Source organism: Manis javanica, chromosome 14, assembly GCF_040802235.1.
Source record: "Manis javanica isolate MJ-LG chromosome 14, MJ_LKY, whole genome shotgun sequence".
Classification (NCBI taxonomy): domain Eukaryota; kingdom Metazoa; phylum Chordata; class Mammalia; order Pholidota; family Manidae; genus Manis; species Manis javanica.
Window position 1 is genome coordinate 17,652,467 of NC_133169.1, and position 16,591 is coordinate 17,669,057.

The 16,591-nt window shown below is 37.2% G+C and overlaps 1 protein-coding gene across 1 annotated transcript in view; it reads left to right on the forward strand.

Annotated features, from left to right (window-relative positions):
* Positions 1-16,591, forward strand: part of USH2A (usherin) — a 721,517-nt gene that overhangs the window by 145,759 nt on the left and 559,167 nt on the right. Inside the window, exon 14 of the mRNA XM_073222145.1 lies at positions 11,417-11,600. Coding sequence (XP_073078246.1) covers positions 11,417-11,600 — 184 coding nt within the window. The remainder of the gene's footprint in view (positions 1-11,416; positions 11,601-16,591) is intronic.

Below are 16,591 nucleotides of genomic sequence, written 5' to 3' on the forward strand. Positions count from 1 at the left end.
ATTAGTATCAGAAAACAATTTGAACTAGCTCTGAACTGGACTTTATTATCCCTGGATGTCCCACAAAATCTGATAGGGAGCAGTGCAGTTGGGATTCAGGAACAAGAAAGCTCCCATTGATGTATATTCATTCAACCAGTCATTCACTCATTCCCATCCCCTTTCTCATTCACTTTGCTGAAGGTAACAAGAGCTTCTGTCTCCCTCTCTGCAGGGTTTTATGGCCACCCCTTCCACTTGAGTTCGCTTACAGTTCTAGTACCAGCAATACAGCAAGATTAATCAGCTCTTTCTTGGTTGTAATTCCATGAGGGAAATTCTAATTCATTCAGTTTTGTTAGGATGTTTATGTCTGAGCCAATTCACTATGTCCAGGAGTGTCAGGATCAGATTAAATAAGCAAGGCTTCTAGGGACCACACCTTCAGGTAGGAGCAATATTGTAAGTATCACAAAAACAGGAAGATTATTGATAGCTGGGCAGATGGCCTACATGGCAGCTACAGCACACTGTGCTTTCTCAACTGCAGATTCATCCTTAAAATTTGCAGGTACCTTTTTAAATATCTTAAGATGATATTTTCTCTTTTGCTATTTATCAATATCTCTAATTTTAGAAATAAGGTACGTAGTCTCCTGTACAAATAACCATGATTTATATATCTGTTTTGTAAATAAACTAGCCAAAGCTAATAGATCAAATGTTTTATCCTTTTGAATAATTACCTATTGTTAAAGTTGATTGTTTCATTCTGTCCTAGGATATAGCTGTCCATCAGAACTAGAGATCAACTGGCTCAGGTCTTCCTGTGGGTTGATATATTTCATAGGAGAAGAAAAGAAACTGATATATTTTTTGGATCAATTTCTACTGGACAGTTTTGATTTCTAGAAATGTCTAAGAGATTCCTAGAAAGCGAATTCAAGGCAAATTTTTCAATAAAGGAAATGCAATCAAATCACATTGATGAAATAGATTGTCAGTCACAGGATCATCTCTTAACAGTATTTAACGAAATAAGGGGATTAAGGAGGAGTGGTTATGGAGTTAAATACTCATCTTCTACAGTAGGAAAACAATAGTCTAAATTTTCAAAGTTGACATAGAACAACATATGTATGTTATTCATAAACATAGAAATAAAAGCCAAAAACCTCTAAAGAAGTGGAAAGTGGCTGCTCTGGGCTGGAAGATTCGTGGGAGGATGGAGCACTGGACTGTTATTTTGCATTGTGAGCTTTTAAATTGTATTTGATTTAAAAAATGATCTGCATATAAATTTTGATAGAAGTACTAATTAAACTAAAAATTAGAATACTGGAAAATTATACTGAATCTTTTTCTTCCCTGCATGATCTCCTCTATCTCCTTTCTCTTTGGTATTTCTCATAGTGTTTTTTTCAGAGCATACTTTCCGAGTGGCTATTTGCCTATGCACAGCTGTCAGAAAAGTCCTCTCCAAATTGTTCTCTCTTTAAGGGAGGCTATATAATGGAAATTATCACTATTACTGAAAACAGTTATCATAAAGTATTTTTTAACCTGTATAGTTATCTTATTTCACTTGTTAAAGTTGCAATATATTAAGAACAAGTATTATCATATTCAACTTGCATAGCCACCCTACTAATAATATACTTTCTTGTACATTGCATGTATTCATTAAATGGTTTGTTTAATTGAAAATATTAAGAAATAATCAGGAGTTTTAACAAGGGCATCTGTGTTAGGGTGCTCCAGAGAAACCCTCCTAAGAAGAGATGTGTATGTGTGTGTGTGTGTGTGTGTGTGTGTGTGTGTGTGTGTGTGTGTGTTGCCACTAAATATATCAAGTCCATGGGGGCATCTGATTTGAGCTGGTTGATCTCTAGCTCAGTTGCATGATTATGTCCTAAATATTGAAGCTGTACTAAGGATTTTTTTTTCACATGTCTGCTCTGTGCTGGATCCTGTTTCCTAAATCTTACGTGCCACTTTTTCTTGGTTTATTTGTATATGCTCCAGCAACTTGTGAAACAGAATATGGGGAGGGAATTCAAAAAGAATTTTGAATGTCCAGAATTATCTGGATACTACAGTCATAGCTATTTGGAAATTTTACTACTGTATAGAATCATTTTAACTCAAAAAACTTAGCTTATTTCACCATTATTTTCAATGCCAATTAGATTTTTGTTTTTCTTTCCCTTTTACATTCTAGACATTTCTACCATTTATTCCTCATTTCATAAAATTTCAGCATGATGTGCTTTTTGTTAAATAATTTTTACGGGCTCTCACTGGGTCCTTTTGTCTGTAGATTAGTGTTTTTGTATACTATGATAATCTATAAAACACTTTTACAGCAATATGTAGACTAGTGTTGAAACAAACAACAAGATACTAAGCCTAGCCAAGTTGACAAAAATTAGCAATCAAGGCAGCCTGGCATATAATCCAGGTGTTCACTATAGCACTTCGTCCCTGTACCTCTTAAGTCCAAACCCTCTGGTTTAACTTCTAAAGAGAAAACGTGTCTTCTCTCCAAATATGAGAGGGAAACCCTTCTGGTTGCAGAGGGAATTAACTAGACCTCTTGCCTGACCTCAGAAATCTTAATTCCAAGTCTTTCTTTCCGAAGTTATGCAACCTAAATCAATCAGGCTGACCTTGCCATTCCACGTGCTCAGCTTTTACTTGCAGACAGCTGTCACTGACTTCCATTTTTTTCTCCTGCTTTTTTTTTTTCCTTTTGTTTCATTTTGGGGATTTCAGAAGGGGAAAACTGTGCAATGTACTATGTTTAACTGAAAATGTTACCTAGTATTTTCTGGGTTGTAATCTTTTCAGGCCGGCTTCTTGCAATTATTCTTTGATTCTTTTTTTCTTCCCACAATCCTTGTCTCTTCCATCAAAATCAACCTCACTGGTGTCAGACTTCAAATATATCCAGAATTTGGCCACTTGTTAACACCCTCACTTACCCACGCCAGTCCAGGCTATTTTCATCTTTCTCCTGGACTATTCAAATACCCACTTAAACTCCCTGTTTCTCCTCTCTACCCTTCTTCAGGCACTTTTCAACATGCGGCCAAAGTGAGGCTGTCCAAACTTTGGTCAGATCCTATCATTCCACGCCCCATTGGTTTCCCATCATCATAAGTAAAAAAAAAAAAAAGCTCCTGGACTTGAATGGCTCATGGGGTGCATGACCCCCATCACCTCTTTGACCCCATTTCCATGAGTCTTCAGCCCATTTGTTCCTCTCCAACCCACAAGTCTGATTCCCATTCCTCAGATCGTCTGGTGCTCCTTCCCAGACCCACGGAGCGGCATCTCCATGGTGGGTGCTGTGCAGCTGGCTCCTGAATCGGTGAATCATTACATTTAAAGATACTACAGTGACATTCTCCTTTTAGGCGAGGCGTATTGCAAGGCTGTGAATGCTCTACCCATAGGCAAGATGTAGTATTTCGCCCTGCAAGGGAGGAGAGAAAACGGGGGTGCGAGGACCTCATGTCCTTTCTCTAATAACACAGGATATTCTGTATTCATATGTATGAGCATATGAAAAGGTAAAAAGAGGTTTGTGAACCTCTTTCTAAAATTGTTTTGTCCTCTATTCTTGAAGCTTTAGAAGAAGTTTTGAAATTTTTTTTCTGGCTTTACTGTCTCTTATCATGAAATTTACATGGAAAAGGACAAAACCTTATCCTGAAGTGTCTTTATCATAACCACATGTTTCCCAGGAGCCAGCTCGGCGGTATGCATATTAAAATGCACCCCTGCAATTTGAAGTTTTCATTCTACTCCTTTACACACGTCTGAGGAACCTAGATCATCCAGTGCAGGGGGAAGCTCCAAGCTAATGCGTGTGAGCAGTGGGGCCGGAGGAGGAAGTACGAGGTAGGAGGGGCGAACTAGCAGCCTGAGGACTTGTGCCTGCGTTTTTCTCCTGTCACTGTAAAGATTACTGGCCCGTACGAGAATACGGCACCTAGATTCTTGTCCCACTTTCTTAAAAAACATTATTAAGGAAGGTGCATATAATGAAACCTCATGTATTATTAACCTAACGTTACTCTGAATGTACAAGGAATAGGCTTAATTCAACTAAAATTTATAGGCAATTTGTTAAAGCAGCAGTGCACATTAGAAGGCACATTAGAGCCACATTGGTTTTAATATGCCATTCAATAACTTGAACAGAGGTTAAAAATGCTGCTTAACCTCCATTAAGTATTTTAAAAATGCCTTAATTTAAAATTATTTGAACTGTGTGTACATATATGAATGTACACGTACCCACACTAATAAATACAGCACTAAATATGTTTTCCCCATTCATTTTTTCAGTGCTGGATGACCTCGTAACGCTCAGCGGCAGGCACTTAATCAGAGGCCAGGCCAAGAAAGGCAGGGAAGGACGTCAAGGCATTCTGAGCCAGTGACCCACCCTCGTCCTTGAGAACGAGAGACAGAGAGCGTGTATTGAGGACTCTGCTGTTTTGGAATAAAAACACCGGCTAATTTATAATGAAAAAAGACTCATATGACATATTTTGTGCTAATAGGACAATTCCTAATGCTTCCCTCTGGTATTTACTTTTGGTTTTGCTTTATAATTCATGTAATTTGAAAGAAAAACAAAGTATCTTGTTTCATTAAGAAGCACATCATACTTGTTAAGTAATAAGCTCATAAACCAGATTTGCTTGCAAGACCCTGCCAATGGAATTGGAATTGGCTGGTTGATATTCCATTAAAAGTCAGTGCATCAGAGTTGAGATCCGATTAGGCCACATGTCCTAGTGTTCGGTGAAACAGTTTTCCAGACTAACATGTGTTTCACAGAGACACCTGAGTCTCAGAATAAGAGCTGCTTCTTTGATAAACCACCAGGAAAGAATTTTGTCATAGGCGATTGGACCATAATCATAGGCAAATTTAGGGGGGAGGCAGGGAGACGTTGACAAGTCATCATTTAAACTTTAGGAAAATCTGACTTTCATAGAAAACAACCTAATAAAAATTGCAGTGAGGATAATGGGTAATATGTACTGTGCGTCAGTTTGCCCCACCGTGAAATAAGGTTTTATCTGAAAAGTCCCTTTAAATATGTGCTGTATTTCTATGACAGAAGGACCAGTGTTATTCCCATTTTAGAGTAAAGGAAATGGATTCTAATTAAGTAGAAAAAGCCATTTATAAATCCAGATCCAAAGGACTTCAGAATCTGCACTCTAAAAGAAAAAACCTTTTTTTGAATAGCTCGATATGTGTCATAAACACTAACTCAATAAATATCTGAGGGTGGGTTAAAACAGAAGCTCTTCCCCCACCCTCAGTCATCTCGACTGACCCATGACTCTGGCTTACTGCTCGGGTCCAGGAATATCTCATTTTGTTGTGCAGAATCTGGGTAATAGCTATAAAATGAAATTGAAGAGCCTGGGAAGCTACAGTGATCAGAGAAGGAAGAGCTGAACTGAAGGGTGTAAAGAAGGGAGGAGCTCTTTTTTGGGACTGAAAGAAACTTTTGAAATGGTGCAGTGGCAGGAAAGAGACTTTAGAGCATACAGTCGAGAACTAGTGAGATTGAGAAAAATGGAAACAAAGAATATAAAAGTGCTCCTGTGGATTATTAATACACATGTATATCTACACATTATAATCTCCAAAATATAATCAGAGATGTCATTACTTGTACTCATTGTTACTGGATTTGATTCTTAAGGAGTGTGCTTACGGAGGCCTTTCCTCCATTGGTCTTTCCGTCATAGAAATATTGCACATATTAATGGGGGCTTTTTCTGACAGTACATATTATCCATTATCATCATTGCAACTTTAATTAGGCTGTTTTCTATGAAAGTCGTATTTTCCTAAATTACAGTTTAAAGTAAGTTTAAATATGGAGGGTTTTAACATAATGAGGAAAACTAGGCTTTTTATAGAACAGAAAAGTTCAATAGTGTATTTTCCCTTATATAAGCATGTTATAGATCCTTTGTTCGAAGAACAGGAGACCTAGTTTTGGTATGATAATGTCTTTCTGACGCTCTGGTCCATTTGTTCATGTAGCAAGGATTACATTTTAAATGTATTGTGCCTGATTCAAATACATTCCGTGGTATTGTCCCTGATAGACCATGCCTCTCTGACCAACCTCTGTTAGGACTCACAGATTCATGTTTCTCTTCTGTTTTCAGTGTTGAAGAGATCATCTCATATTTTAAGCGGCGACAGATATCCATCCACTCATCCATCCATTTTATTCATATATCCATTTTTTTCAATAAACATTTATGGAATAAATTACTATATATCATGGACATGCTAGAAAGGAACCCTTTTATATTCCTTGTTTCCATTTTTTTCAGTCTCACTAGCTATCAACTAACTGTATGCTCAAAAATCTCTCTCCTTCCCCTGAACCATTTCAATCATCAATATATTAAAGCATTATGGTTTAGGAGGGGAAACTGACTTATATGTAAATATAGCACAGTGTGATAAGTGCAATATCAGAAATGTACAATATAGAGAAGTACTAAAGTGAAGGGACTGATTAATTTTTGAAGGATGGGGGATATAGAGGACTTAATTGAAGGTGATTACCAAGCTGAGCCTTAAAAGTAAATAGAAATTGGTAAAGTATTCAAGGAGAGTATAGTAGTCCAGGAAGAAGGAATGGGAGCAGGCAATTTAAAGCCTATCTACAATAATAGAAAAGAGTTTTAAAAAATTAAGTTATATCTTGGATGAATAATATTAATATATATTTATGCATTGGTTGACATTTGGTAAACCCTATGAATAATGATTTTAGCATTATTTGATATAAAACCACCAAACAGAGGAACATCATTACAGTTTTAATTTGAAAGTTAGCGTCATCTACTACGCTTCATTCTGAAAATATTGATTAGTGAAAGCATCACTAAAATGGTTTTTTGTTGCCTGGTATAGGCAAGACAGAAATTTCTCCCTAGACTCTTCCCTTAATATTATGTCCATTCTCTGGTTTTAGGTGAAAGGCATTCCTTCTAAATGGCTCAAAATCAGTGATTAGCCTCAGCTCTGCCCTCCTTTTCTGAATCAGGCCTAGAGGTTAAACTTGTTTTCTTTCTCCCATTTCAAGACCTTGGCAAAGCCTAGTTGTTCATAGTCCTCAGGAGGGACATTGCTAGGAAATGGGCTGTTTTTTTATGCCCAGGACAGGTACTGTGCTGTGCAAATAGCCACTACAGGAGATAATACCAGCAGCTTGCTAATAACTTTGAACTCCAAGGATTCTGTAAGCCTTCTCCTAGACAAAGCAGCGCTATTTTATGATACAGGTGCCTTTTTGCTTTTGTTGAAATAACACATTGTTTTCCACATGAGACTTGTCTTGTTCGGGCCCAGGGTTTAGCTGAAATAAAAACGGGGAAAATAATAAACTTTAGTAGGCTGTTTTGTGCTATGTATGTGTGAACCCTCAGCACTACATAAAGTAAGGTAATAGCATTGCCTTAATGACTGTGCTTCAGAGTGTGGTACGTAACCACTCATGGAAAGGAATCTCAAAAAGATCAGTTAAAATGATACAAGCACAAAGATGTGGAGCATGAATTGGAGCTAATGGAGGGAGATCAGAAAAGGATCGAGTTAAAGAAAAGAAATTAAGGTCAGTTATCTTTAAGCTGCATTTAGGAGCTGAAGTTTAAGTAGGAGGGAAGGGAAAATGTTTTTCTATAGTTGGGAGTCATAAAAGGAGAGGTAATGGTCTAGAATTAGGCACATTCAGGTAAGGCAAGAATTAATAGTTGAGCAGGAAGTTACCTGAGTCATCCTAATTAGGACTGTTTAAAAATAGGACAACTAAAATACGGGTGGGATTAACCTTTATAATCATGCCCCTGAAAGGAGGAGGGGAATTAACCCCAAGACATATTCCAGTGCAGTCTCTTCCTTGTTTGCAGCCTCCCTAGGTGCTCTAACACCTTCTTTGTTCTCTGCTTCTATCTCTGATATTTGTAGGCATTCTGTATTTTCCCCAATCTGGGCAACCCAGTCGTTTACACCAAAATGTACCATCCCTTGTCTTTACAGATTTATCTAATAAATCATTTCTTGTAAAAATCATCCCAAATTTTTCTAGAATTCTCTGTGGCTCAAAGCTATTGCAATAAATCCGAATTAATTCTACTTCTAAGTATCTGTGCTAATGGGTAATTTATCCAAATTGGAGAGCTGTTAGTACATCCATGAATTTAAGGACCTAGGTACCTTCACAGGAAGAAAAAGACATAGACTCAGCCCTAGCAGTCTTGAATCAAAAACAGAAGCCTTCAAATTTGTGACTTTGATCATATATATAATGACTCAGGGACAAGAATATACATTAATTGACATGGCTATACCTATTTCTGGAAATACTTACAATAAAGTAAATTAGAGTCAGTGGATGTATAGAAGCAAATGACTTAATCTAGTTGTAAATTATTATTAAAAGATGACAGTATTACTTCTTTCCAACTGAATGGCACAGATTTTGAGTTTCTTCCTTTCTTCTCATTAAGCACAATGTTTTCTATTCTATTCCTGAAGCTTTCTAAGAGAAAATATGCAGAGCCTAGAAGAAAAACCAAACTAATTGCTGATGGTTATAAAAAAATGGCTTGTTTTCAACTTGAGCCTTAAATAAGTTTTACAGTGTTTCAATTACTTTTTGTTTTTCCCTGTAGAATAGATAATACAGAGGGGTTCACTTTGTGCTCTTTCTCTCTTTCAGTATCACTGATATTTTATATTTCTAAATTAGTTATCATGACGGTTGTGCAATTCATTTTTACTTTTCAGAACTTATTAGAATCCTTCAATCCCTCTTATGGATTGTTTCAATAACATTTCTTGTAACATGCATGTGCATGTGTGTATATATACACAAAACAAGCATCATTTCTCCCTCATATGTTGGCTACATCATTCAAATGTCCGATCTAATTTTATAACTTCCACCTTCTGGGTCCAAGAAATGTTAAGTAACTTGAAAATATTTTTGAATTATATTTTTGTTTTTTTCCTTTTGTTGTTAGAAATTACATTTATTTACTTTTTTTAATTAAAGCATAATTGACATACAATCTTACATTAGTTTCAAGTATACAATGCAGTGGTTCACCAGTTACCCACATTATTAAATCCTCACCCCCACTAATGCAGTTATTAATATGTCAACATAGAAAGATGCTACAGAATCATTGGATATGTTATCCATGCTCTACTACCATCCCTGTGACCAACTTACATTAATATTGAGAATTTTTGTGCCCTTTTATCTCTCTCACCCTTCTCATCCACCCACCCTAACCCCTCCCCCGTGGTAACCATGAGTAACTTCTCAGCGTCTATGAGTCAACTGCTATTTTGTTCATTTTATTTTGTTTTGTTTTTAGATTCCACAAATAAGTGAAATCCTGCGGTATTTGTCTTTTCCTGCCTGGCTTATTTCACTGAGCATGTTATCCTCTGGGTCCATCCCTGTTGTCACAAATGCAGGATTTCTGTCTTTTTTATGGATGAATAATACTCCATTATGTACATGTACCACATCTTCTTTATCCATTCATATCTTGATGGACACTTTGGTTGTTTCCGTGTCTTAGCTATTCTAAATAATGTGGCAATAAGTATAAGGGTACATATATCTTTTTGAATAAGGGATTTTGTTTTCTTTGGGTAATTTCCTAGAAGTGGAGTTGCTGGATCATATGATATTTCTCTTTTTAGTTTTTTGAGAAACCTCCATCCTGCTGTCCACACTGGCTGCACCAATTTACATTCCCACCAACAGTGTAGGAGGTTCCCTTCTCTCCACATCCTCACCAACAGTTCCTATTTCTTGTCTTTTGGTTACTAGCATTCTAACTGGTGTGAGGTGATATCTCATTGTAGTTTTGACTTGCATTTCTCTGATGATTAGTGATCCAGAGTGTCTTTTCATGCACCTGTTGGCCATCCGCATTTCTTCTTTGGAAAATTGCCTGTTCAGGTCCTCTGCCCATATTTTAATCAGGTTGTTTTTGTAGTGTTGAGTCATATGAGTTCTTTATATGTTTTGGATGTTAACCTTTTATCAGATACATAATTTACCATTTGGTAGAAATCAGATTAATTATAACTTTAATGACTGTAAAAGAAATAGGGTGCTACAAAACTGAAATAAGCATGCCTAAGCCAGCCCAGGGTAGGTTACTCAAGAAAGTCCTAAGACCTGATGTGGGCAGGAGGGAGCTAAGCAGAAGAGGTGGGTCAAAATCATTCCAGCAAACAGAACTGACCACGGAAGGGCCTTTAGGTGTCAGGAACAGAAGTATGGCAGGAGCAGGCTGAGCTGGGGATGAGCAGCTACAGGAAGCGAGGGAGCTAGGTGGGACCTGATGGGACAGTTGGAGGCTGTTAGGGATTTGGAATTCATTCCTAATGGGAGGAAATAGTCATCTAATAATTTAAAATAGAAGAATGAGACATTCAAAGCACACTCTGAAAAGGCAGTTCCAAGTACACTGTGAAGAACAGATCGGATGGGAGCTGACAGAGACGCCAGGGGATGAGGCAGCCCCTGTAGCTGAGATGCCTGGGTTTGGATCTGGCTTCTATTTGTTAACTCTGTCATTTTAGCAAAGTTTGTCAACTGCCCTAAATTTCTGTTTCTTATTTATATAATGGACATAATAATAATAATAATAATAATAATACCTGAATTGTTAGCATTGCTGTGAGAACTGAATGAGGTATAGCCTCTGGTGCATAGTGTTAATTCTAAAAAACTTGGTGGTGACTTGAACTAGGCAGGTGGCAGTGGGGATGGAGAGTAGAAGGTTTAAAATTCTTAGAAGACTACCTACAGGACTTGGTGGTTAGCTAGATGTAGGGACAGAGGGAAAGAACTCAAGTGTTGGCAGTTTTAGCAAAACATAGGATGCTCACTTAAATTTGAATTTCAGATGACAGTTTTTTAATATGCTAATATGACATGGGACATACTTTTACTAAAAATTGTTTATCAGAGATTCAAATTTAACTGGCCAAACTGTATTTTAGCTCCCACCTTCCCAAAGACGTTTCAGGGCTCTAGGCTGAACAAATGAATAGATGGTGGTTACGATTAGAGGAAGTCCGGTTTTTAGTGGAAAGATCACAAAATAGGTCTGACATGCATTGAATTTGAGATGCCTGGGAAAACCAGATACAACGTAAATTATCTACTCAGCCTCTCTTTGGTCATAATCGACCCACTACTTAAGAATAACAAAAACCACATCTGTATTGGGAGTTAGATAGTCTCTCAATACAGTGTTTTGTTTTTTGATATAATAAGAATATTATCTTTTTAAGAAGAGTCTGGATAAAAGGTATATAGAAAAACTTTTCATCTTTCTTTTTCCAGGTTTTTATACTTCCCCAGGCAATGCCACTGGCTGCCTGCCATGTTCGTGTCATGCAACTGGGGCAGTGAATCACATCTGTAATAGCCTCACTGGTCAGTGTGTTTGCCAAGATGCCTCCATCACTGGTCAAAGTTGTGATCATTGTGAAGACCTGTACTTTGGATTTGATCCTCAGACTGGAAGGTATACATTTGTGAAAATTAATAATTAAACATTTTATTCAATTTTATTTTCATGTACTTTAATTTTTTTAGCTAATTGTGTTATTTTGGCAGTATCTTTTGTAAAAAGTATTATTTGTTTGTTCTCCTTGGTTTGCTGATCTATTTTTGACTCTTTGATATCTGTTAAATGGAATGGTAATCTTTTAATATTTTCTAGAATTCCAACATTCAGTTTGCTATAGATCGATAGATGAACCTGGTATTAGGATTTGGGAATTCTTAACTAGATGACATTATTTTCCCTCAAAGAACTTATAATACAGATGTAGGGAAAGACAGGTAAAGAGATTGTCTATAAAGGAAAATATACATACACACACAAAATAAGGGTTAGGATAAGGAGCATATGTGTGTTTATACTTTGTTCTACATGGCCTCCATATTCATTATTTATTTATTTATTTATTATTGCATCCATTTATGTTGTCCATGCCTTTCTAATTTCGGTTTAAAGACTGGCAGATGAGAAATATATCTTTGTATTCAGTGACATGATTTTTTTCCTTGGTGTGTAAAGTGCATTCTGAAATTAAACACTTTTCCGCTTACACTGTCCTTAATGCTCTACTTCTCCTTTCCTGTATATCTGGAGGCATTTGCTCTCACACATTTGTGTTCATGGCTGTCCTTTTGAATGTGTGGCTAAAATGCCAATTCCATGTATGCCTTTTTGTTTAATCTGATTATAAATTTGTCGAGGATTGGGACTATATGGGTGAATTATTTGGCATTCCTATCCCTGGGCAACTAGTATTGTGTTCCGCGAATGAGCACTAGTAAAATCTGGTTTTCAATATGTGTGTGTATGTTTACAGAATTGCTAATTATTAAAGGATTTCAGATTATCTGGACTCTTTTCAATGCATTGCCTCCCTTTTCGACTCTTCTTCTCATCGATGCCTGTCTTTTGGCCATTAAACTTTTTATTAGCTTCTCAGTTAGAATGTAGACAGGGTGGCAGGTTGAATTATTTAAAAAGAACTCAAGCTAGTTCATTTGGCTTTCTACTAAAATTGAATTTGATTAAAAATCTTTAGTGTGATATTTAAAATAGTTATTAAAACAATTTTTGTTCTTATTACATACCTCTTATTTTAAACCATGCTGCTCCCCTTCTGTTACTATCAGAATATTGTGTTGGGAATCTGAGGACAATGCTATTCTTTTCTACAAATGCTAACTCACTCCAAATGAATATAGAAAATACATGGTGCAGTAAACATTAAATAAGTAAGTAAATTAAACATTAACTGGATTTGATAGTAAGCCCAGAAGCCAGATATTGCACATATGACCTCCTCTATGTATTTTTTATTGAAAGACCATCTCACAAATTCCCTAGATGGAACACAGGGGTTGGTTTGTGTCACTCCTGGCTACTTCTGTAATTAGATTTTCTATCTTTTCCATGGTCTTTCTGATAATATTTAATTTGCAAAAGAAAAATATCTTCCCCAATCAGCTTTCCTCCTTGGAATATGCATACCCATTTATGGCACGGTGTGCGGGTCTCACCCATTTTTGCGTCTATTGTTCCCATTCCTCTTCCTAGCGTTGTCACCATCCCAATTGAATCCAGGATCAAGAACTGCTTCCAGAAGTGCATTCTGTCACCTGCCATTCTGCAGGAGGACTGGCTAACGCTGGAGTCAGACTCCCTGAGTTAAAAGCTGGGTTGAAGTGTTTACCTAAATTGATGAGGAATAGAAAGAGCCAAAAAAAAGGTGTAAAACTACATTATTAGAAGGTGCTGATGCTAAAATCAAGAAAGCAGAACTCAGTAAAATAAAAGGAATGAATGCAGGTTGGAATCTAGAAGATAGAAAACCAAAATGTGGAAAGCTGGATAGATTCTAAAGACTAAAAGATCCAGTGTCAGTGTGGGCTCAAAGTAAAAAGAGGTATGACAAGTTTTATATAATACAATTGTATATCTTTATGCATATTAGCTGACTCATGATTATATTGAGTCAGGTATAAGGAATTACCTTTTTAAAATTATGAATTGTCCTTTGGAATGTTACTTTTCTTCCACCATCACTGGATGTCCTTTAGATTCTCAAGTTTTCACTCACTGAGAACCTGAACGGGAGGATGGCTTTTGTCCCCCGATTCTCATTCATTTATTTACCATTCCAGCAATGCATTTTCATGGCCACACCAGGATTTCTTGATCATTCAGAACTTCTCTACTTCTTGAATCTTCCTAATCCCAGAAATGCTACTCTGTGAGCACATCACATCTTTCCAATCTTTAGCTCCAAACTATCACCTTATCTGCTCTTAACTTCTCTCAAAATCTCTAGTCCATTATGCTTACCTTATCTTCTTTATTGCAGCCCCAATGCTAATGTTCTCACTATTCCTAGTCTGGGTTGAAACAACTTTAATCTGACTCTCAAGTAACATGGCTGCTGTGAGGTCCCTCCCTTCTGTGGTACCTTGGGTCAGCTCTGGGGGTGATTGCCCTGCTCCTGCCCTGAGCCTGGGAGGACTTGAAGGAAGTCCAGGTTCCTGTGCCCATGGAACTCCCGTTTCGGGTGTACTTATTCCCTTCCTTTCTCTCCCCCTTTAAACTAGTGCCGGTCTCTTCCATTACCTGCTCTTGCTTCAAATCTAGCTCTCTGATTCACAAAGTAGAGAGAACTGGACATAAATATCTTCAGATTATCTTCTTTCCACCTACAATCTGCCCACATTGTCACACATCCTAAATTTTTAATCTAGTCATCAAAGAAAAAATATTTTTTCCCCTAAAAATGGCCCACTGCCTGTTTTTGATGTGTTCCCTCCTGTATTTTACTTACTTGTCCCTTTCTCACTCTGAATTTTGATCCATCAGATCCTTCCTTTATTGTAACTTAGATCTCTCTCCACTGGCTATATCATAACTGTCTATGAATATGCTCCTCATCGCTGTCTGAAAGCCCCTTTCTATGACTCTGTCCTGCTCTATGGGTTCTGAAAGCTGCTCTGTAATCTCTTACTGTTTATTCACCTACTAATATTTAAAAAGAGTTGGGTTTCTTTTCTACTTCTTCATTTTCCTTACTCCCCATTCATTCCTCAGTCACCATATTTGGGGCGTACATTAGCAGAACTTGTGAAATGCGGACAGCCAAGAACTAGTTAGATGATCTTAAAATCCTCAGGCAAATCAAAGAAAGGTATATAACTAGATAAAATAGATAAAAATAGATTAAGAGAAAGGTAAACTGAAGAGGGTTTCACTGGAGGGAGAAAGGAGGGGTCAGGGGTGCCTTCCAGTGAATTGGTCTTACTAGATTCCTTGCAAAGAGATATGCGTGTCCTGCAGTTGAAGTCATGGATATCTCTCTTAGACCTAGCAAGTCTGAATAAGGAGAGAGAGTCTGCATGGGTTTGGATAGGTAAGCTGAAAGACAGTGCTTTCTATATTTTATGCTCTCAGAATTTGGCAGGGCTAGGAAGAGAGTATATTTCTCTTCTCAAAATGAAATGAGATCACAAGAGAGACAGCAGCACCTATCTATGCAAAGGGTCACTGGAAGGCTAAAAAGGCCTAAGAAGAGAAAAAGGTGAGATTCCTGTAGGCTACAAATTAGTTACCAGCCAACTGGCATATGGAAGCGTCTGACTGCACTAAAACCATAGGTGAGAGACACTATGGGAGGGAGAGAGATCAGTGAAGTCACACAAGTACCGCCCGCCGTAAAAAGTAAGTGTCGTTCCTACGTGAGACTTGAGAAAAGCAGCCTGCTTTGTGTTGTGCTGGTCCGGGGTTCCTAACCTCCCTCCAGCCTGTGCGCAAGAGAAGAGGCCCCCCAAACTACCATCTCTGGTTCTGGACATGCTGCCCTCATCACATTCTAGCCAGAAAAAACAGAAGTTTGTTCTTTAAAATGTCTATCCTTTGAATAAAGATTAGTGGGTTGACTAATGCACTAGACTAGACAGTCTATTTTCTGAATTGAGCCTAGGTTTATATTCCTTTTCAGCTTAACTGAGGTATAATGACAAAAAGTGTATATATTTAAGGTGAACAACTTGATGTTTGATATACATATATATTGTTAAATGATCACTACCATCAATCTTATTAACATATCTATCACCTCATGGAATTACCATATTCTTTTCTTCTTTCTGTTCTCTTTTTTCTTTTCTTTACTCCTCTCTTTTCTTTTCTCTTCTCTTCTTGTGTGTGGTAAGAATGAGTCCCCTGCCCATAACTGCTGTCTATTTTTCTACTCTCTGTTTCTATGAATTTGACTTTTTTTTCTCTTTAGATTCTACGTATAGGTGATACCATGCAGTATTTGTCTTTCTCTGTTTGGCCTATTTCACTTAGTATATTGTCCCCTATGTTCATCTATGTTGTTGCAAATGCCAGGATTTCCTTCCTTCTTGTGGCTGAATAATATTCCATGTGTGTGTGTGTGCGTGTGTATGTATACATATTTATACACAGCATATTGTCTTTATTCATCCATTGATAGACAGATTGTTTTCCTATCTTGGCCATTGTGAATAATACTGCAGTGAACACGGGGTCACAGCTATATATCTCAACCTTGTAATTTCATTTCTTTTGGATATATATCCAGAAGTAGGTTGCTGGATATATGGTAGTCCTCTTTTGAATTTGTTGAAGAACTTCTATATACTTTTTCATAATGGTCACACTAATTTACATGTCCATTAGTGGTGTGCAAGGGTTACAGTTTCTCCATATCCTCACCAACACCTATTATCTTTTGTCTTTTTGATAAAAGCTATTCTAACAGTTATGAGGTGATAGCTCATTTTAGTTTTGATTTGCATTTCCCTGATGGCTAATGATGTTGCACATTTTTTCACGAACCTGTTTGTATGTCTTCTTTGAAGAAATGTCTATTCAGGTCCTTTTCTCATTTTTTTTAAATCAGATTATTTGTTTTTCTGCTATTGAATTTTGTGTATTCTTATATA